This window comes from Triticum dicoccoides, unplaced genomic scaffold (genome assembly GCF_002162155.2).
Source record: "Triticum dicoccoides isolate Atlit2015 ecotype Zavitan unplaced genomic scaffold, WEW_v2.0 scaffold16173, whole genome shotgun sequence".
Classification (NCBI taxonomy): Eukaryota; Viridiplantae; Streptophyta; class Magnoliopsida; order Poales; family Poaceae; genus Triticum; species Triticum dicoccoides.
The window spans coordinates 1-6377 of record NW_021215699.1 but is presented as its reverse complement, the minus strand read 5'-3'; the positions used below and the strand labels follow the sequence as shown (position 1 = coordinate 6377).

The window sequence follows — 6377 nt, the reverse complement described above, 5'->3', positions numbered from 1 at the left end:
CATTTCATAAATAAATTATGTTTCAAATATATATATATATATAGTGTTACTATTCATCACCCAGGGTCCAAAACACGTTATTCTTCACCCGAGTTAATCTTACGATCATTTCATAAATAAATTATGTTTCAAATACAAATAGTAATATATATATATATATATGTATATATATATATATAGTGTACTATTCATCACCCAGGGTCCAAAACACGTTATTCTTCACCCGAGGTAATCTTATCCAGGATCGTCGGCCTAGATATGGACTATCAACCTATTATTTCGGCCCTGGACGTTCGCACCGATCAAGCATCCGTCGACAATCTCTTCTCTATGGTGAGCAAGTTCGACCAGCGTGTTGAACTTTGTCATGGCAGTGGTGCTGGCGGCTTCATGTCTTCAGCCAACCTGGCTGGACGCGGCCGTGGTGGTGGCGGCGGCTGCTCCAAGGGGCGACCGCGCAAGGACAACAGCAACAACGGTGGCACCTACCCTGGCCAGGGCAACGGACATCCTGGCCAAGGAGGTGGCGGCTACCGCGGCCCCAACAGTTATGGTGGTGGTGGCCAATCCGGCGGCTATGGGATGGGTCACCCTCACCAAGGAGGCGACAATTGCTACCGTGGCCGGAACGCAGGCTATGGTGGCGATCATGACAATGGCCATGGAGGCTACAACAACAACGGCTACAATGGAGGCTACAACAACAACTATCAAAATTGTGGTGGTGGTGATGTTGTTTGTCAAATCTGTAAGAAACCTAAACACATTGCAAAAGATTGCAAGTGGCGCTATGCAGAGGATAACTCCAGGAAGAAGAAGGTAGCAGCTGCCCTTGACACTTCCTACCGAGTTGACACAAACTGGTACACCGACACGGGTGCCACAGAACACATAACAGGTGAACTTGAGAAGATCACCATGCATGAGAGATATCATGGCCATGATCGAATCCATAACGCCGATGGGATAGGTATGGAGATAAGTCATGTTGGTCATTCAGTTATTAAAACCCCACATAAAGGCATTCATCTAAATAATGTTCTTCATGTTCCTATTACTTCAAAAAGTCTCCTTTCTGTTCATCGTATTGCTCTTGACAATCATGTATTTCTAGAGTTTCACCCATTCTTCTTTTTGATCAAGGATCAAGCCACGAGCAGAATAATTTATCGAGGTAGATGCATGGATGGACTCTACCCGTTGATTCCGAAGTTTAGGAGACTCAATAAACAAGTGCTCGGTGTCATCAAACTTTCCTTAGATAGATGCCATCATCGTTTAGGCCACCCTGCTTTTTCTATTGTTCATCAAGTTCTTAGTAAAAATAAGCTCCCGGCTGTTGGTGATTATAGTTTAGACACTATTTGTGATTCATGTCAGAGAGCTAAAAGTCATCAATTACCATATCCCGTTTCCACTAGTGTTTCTGTCAAACCTTTGGAACTCTTTTTTTTCTTGATGTATGGGGTCCTGCTCCCTCCTCCGTTGGGAGACATACCTATTATGTTAGTTTTATTGATGATTATAGCAAATATACTTGGATTTATCTTCTCAAGAAAAGATCTGATGTTTTTCAAGTCTTTTACAACTTTCAAGCTCTTGTTGAACGCCAATTGAATAGTAAGATTCTTGCTGTACAATATGATTGGGGTGGTGAGTATGAAAAATTAGACTCTTTTTTCCAACAAATAGGAATCTCCCATCATGTCTCCTCTCCACATGCCCATCAACAGAATGGTTCCGCAGAACGTAAGCATCGACATACTGTTGAAGTTGGCCTTGCTTTACTTGCTTCTGCATCTATGCCTCTCAAATTTTGGGATGAACCTTTTCTTACTGCCGTGCATCTCATCAATATTCTTCCTAGTTGTGTTATCAACAATGAAACTCCCACAGGACGTCTCTTGCATACTAAACTTGTCTACACATCTCTCCGTGTTTTTGGGTGTGCCTGTTGGCCAAATTTGCGTCCCTATAACAAACGCAAACTTATGTTTCGTTCTACTCAGTGTGTCTTTCTTGGCTATAGTGACAAATACAAAGGAGTTAAGTGTCTTGATGTGTCTAGTGGACGCGTTTATATCTCTCGTGGCATTGTTTTTTTTTCGAAAAGGGGGAACTCCCTGGCCTCTGCATCAGAACGATGCATACAACCACCTTTATAAATAAGCAAATAGGTTCAACAAGGTCCTACAGTCTGAAACAAAGTAATGGCAAGCTCACAAAGAGCCACAATTGCCAAAAGCAAAAAGCCAAGCGGCCACAACCGGCTTTGCGACGTTGTTTTTGATGAGACTCAATTCCCCTTCACCAAACTCCACCCAAATGCCGGAGCTCTCCTTCGCAAAGAAATTTTGTTACTACCTTCCAATCTCTCTGGTGTCCATTATGGGGGTGCTAATGACTGTAATGATTTATCTTTGACTAATCCTCCTAATCCCTTGGCCGAGTGTGATGATGCAGGTTCAAACAGAGGAGAAAGTGGTGTCAATTTTGTGCCAGATGTGCCAGATGGACGCGCCACGTGTTTATATAGGCATAGAGATTACAGAGTTAGTTGTCAGGTAGTTGCTAGATTGATCTCCAAGTAATGATCTATACGGAAGGTATGAGATCAATCTCGCAACAACCCTAACAACCGAGATTACAAACGTAATGCCAACCCTTATCTACTCGTACGTACGGTTTATACATGTACCGTACATACGTTTTAAATTATACACTTTAACAGGATGTAGGCCATACTCTTAGATTTGAGTGTTCTCTACTGTGTTACTACTTAAGTGGCTCATGCAATGAAGTGATGATGATATCTTCTAGGGGTCGCATGGAATTCATCGATCTGTTCCTCGTGTAGGTTGAGCATACCAAAAGCAGGCCTTTTGCATCAGGTGCTCTAACCCATTCTCAGGGAGTGTGCTTCCTCGGATCTCAGTTGCTGCTGGGATTGGGCATTCTTCTCCAACTAAACGACTTTAGGTAAATTGCTCTTCTTTGCTTGTGTGACTGGAATGCAGTTTGTCTGTTTTGGATGCTATCCCTCATTTCAAATAAACTGCAAAGATATGACAGCTTTTCAGATGTATTTTGCTTATGTCATTATTGTAATATCCACCTCTAATTTGTCTCATTTTCCATGTAGCCATGTTCTTGGGGCGTCATCTCTTCTTTTGGTCTTCTCTTATCCCTTGATGAAGAGGTTCACATCTTGGGTATGTTCTAAGCACATGCAAAGTTTTACTAGCATAATCTTTTGTCCTGAGAGTAATCACTTACATTACTTCCAATGCATCTGTAACAGCCTCAGGCATTTCTTGGCTTGACCTTCAACTGAGGAGCTCTGTTAGGATGGGCTGCTATCAAAGGGAGCCTAGATCCTGCTGTCATCCTCCCATTGTATAGTGCTGGTATATGTTGGACATTGGTGTACGATACCATATATGCACATCAGGTATTTTACTAGTGGTGTTCTTTCATATCTAAACTGAGCAAAAGCATTGCTTCTTATGGTCGTATCCATATACATTCCAGGACAAAGAAGATGACCTCAAAGTAGGAGTTAAGTCCACAGCATTAAGGTTTGGAGATTCGACCAAGCAATGGATCAGTGCCTTCGGTGCTGCATCGATTGGCAGCTTTGCACTCAGTGGCTACAATGCTGAACTTGGTCGGTGCTCGTTATAAGAATGTCATGCTCTATGAAAATTACATTGTTTTTAAATTATATATATTGACTGCTTACTTTAATCATGTGCGATAGCATGGCCGTACTACCCTCTTCTGACAGCCGCAGCTGCACAGTTGGCATGGCAGATTTCAACCGTCGACTTGTCTGACCGCTCAGACTGCAACAGGAAGTATGTTTCTTTACATCGAGATCATCGAGATTTAAAACAGATGGTGTGTTCATTGGTTTGTTAGACTGCTTATGAAGTGCTTAAACTCATTGTGTTTCATCTCTACTCCGCAGATTTGTGTCAAACAAGTGGTTTGGAGCTCTGGTATTCTGGGGAATTGTTTTTGGGCGACTCGCATCGTGATACATGCATCATTTTTGGTAGTTCTGATAGAACCCGTACATTTTTGTGGCTAGTGCGATAAGGACAGACAATTTGTTTTAACCTTCCCATCTGCTAAATGCACTATACTGCAGCATGAATATCTGTAAGTTTTTTCTTTCATTACTTGTGCTTTTGTTTCTTCTCTGCTGAACATGAAAGGCAAACCCTGATGATAAGTTCTGATGGTCTAGCAGGGTAATTTCCTGGGAGGTAATAGCACCCCAGATCCACAAACTTGCACATAATGTGATGTTTTAGTCCAAAACTTGCAAAATGTTACTGAGGACTCCCACAACTTGACACTCTATGTGATGTTTTGGTCCACAGCTAATCACAGCGTGACAAGTGGCAGTCCAGAGGGTGGACCGGTCAGCTCTGGCAATTTTGCACGAAGGCCCCTGCCGTTTCCTTGATTCAGCAATGTTGGATGATTTGCTTTGCTGATCCAAGTCTTCTTACCGAACAATCGCAGTGACATCTGCAACAAGCCAACAACTCGCACCAGATACAGTCGGTAGAAGCAGCGCAGCACACACGTTTCAATGGCTTGGTCTAGGATCGCCAGGAGCTCGCAGCTGTCGCAGTCCCTCTCGAGGATCGCGTCCGAGGGCGGTGTGCCCACCCCGGCGGCGTCCGCGCTGCGCAATGCGGCAACGCTGGGGCCACGGAGCAGCCACGCCGCGTCGTTGTTCCACAGCCTCGCGTGCATCGGCCTCGCCGACAAGTGCGGCGCGGGCGCGGCGGGCCATCTCTACAGCCCGAGCAGAAGCATCAGCGCGACCCCTGCGAGGCTGCTCCCCGCGGCAGCAGAGCCCGTGGCGGCGGAGTACTCCGATACCGAGGACCCCGCTGAGGCAATGGCGGCGTTGCCGGATCTGGGCCCAACGGGCCTCAAGAACAAGCCCCGCGTGGTGGTGCTCGGCTCCGGGCGGGCGGCGTGCCGGTTCCTCAAGGATGTTGACACCTCCGTCTACGACGTGGTGTGCGTGTCCCCGAGGAACCACATGGTGTTCACGCCGCTGCTTGCGTCGACGTACGTCGGCACGCTGGAGTTCCGGTCCGTGGTGGAGCCCGTCAGCCGCATCCAGCCGGCGCTCGCCACCCGCCTCGGATCATACTTCTTCCTCGCCAACTGCACCGGCATCGACACGCGGAAGCACGAGGTGTACTGCACGGTGGCGGCCGGAGACGAGCAGCTGCCCACCAACCCCTACCGCTTCAGGGTGGCCTACGACAAGCTTGTGATCGCCAGCGGCGCCGAGCCGCTCACCTTCAACATCAAGGGCGTCCAAGAGAACGCAATCTTCCTCCGCGAGGTGAACGAGGCGCAGCAGATCAGGCGCAAGCTCCTCACCAACCTCATGCTGTTAGCTCCCCATCATTGCTTGTGAACAGGAGTGACAAGATTCGCGTCGTACCCGCAAATATTCTTCCCGACGTCCATGGCGGAGCCCAAGTGACCCGGCGGCATCGCCGTGAAGACGGAGGCCGACGCGTTCCACGAGCAGTACTACTCCTTTCAGCGGCGCCGCCTCCCTCTTCCACCACGGCAAGCCGGAGAGGAAGCACTTCCCCTTCCTGACCGACGGCGGCGGCGAGGCCACGTTCGGCTGCCAGCCGCCGGCCTTCACCATCACACCTTCCTCGGAGAGCAGCAGCAACAGCAGCCGGCACAGAAACGGCAAGACCACCATGTTCGCCCATGACGGGGGCCGGACCACAACTGTGCTCTCTCTCTTCTGTCAGACAACCCGGCACCGGCGCACATCATGGTCCCCGCGGAGGCGCATCATCTCGGCGGCGGCGGCGGCGTGATGATACATTACGGTGGCAGCGGCGGCGGCAAGGTGGCGCGGCTGTCCAACAACGGCGACGTCTCGCTCACCGGGCTGTCTTACGTGAGCCTGGGAGACAAGGGCGCGCCCATGTTGCACGCGTCTAACAGATCATAGCACGCCGCTGCTATTGCAGCACTGCCGTTACTACCAGCACAACGGCGGCTCCGGCTGCATCCCAGCTCCAGCAGCAGTACCATGGATACTGCCACCACCAACACCAAGTGAGCGCTGATCAGGGGAACCACCCGGATGCAGGTGGGATGCATGCCCTACCCTTCTCGTCATGGTAGTCGTCTCATCAGTCAGACTAAGATCCTAGGCAGGTGGTGTTGGTTATCAATCATCAAACATGTCACCTGATAGTGTTAGCCCTGATGATCCTCAAGAAATCACCCAAGATATGTCCATTTTGCAACTTCTCTTGATACTCTTAACTTATGGAAGCTCCCCCTGCTTATGATTCAGAATAGGATTACGA

At 48.4% G+C, this 6377-nt stretch overlaps 1 protein-coding gene and 1 pseudogene across 1 annotated transcript; both read left to right on the top strand.

The window, feature by feature from the left end:
* The first annotated feature begins 4603 nt into the window (after positions 1–4603).
* On the top strand, positions 4604–5452 carry LOC119344277 (internal alternative NAD(P)H-ubiquinone oxidoreductase A1, mitochondrial-like). The gene has a single exon (XM_037614789.1). The coding sequence runs from the start codon at positions 4604–4606 to the stop codon at positions 5450–5452; it is 849 nt and encodes a 282-aa protein (XP_037470686.1).
* A 9-nt stretch (positions 5453–5461) lies between these two features.
* Positions 5462–6189, top strand: LOC119344276 (annotated as a pseudogene).
* Positions 6190–6377: the final 188 nt, after the last annotated feature.

Bases quoted from the DNA above. Each gene is read 5' to 3' on its own strand.
- LOC119344277 (XM_037614789.1), top strand. From the start codon at position 4,604: ATGGCTTGGTCTAGGATCGCCAGGAGCTCGCAGCTGTCGCAGTCCCTC.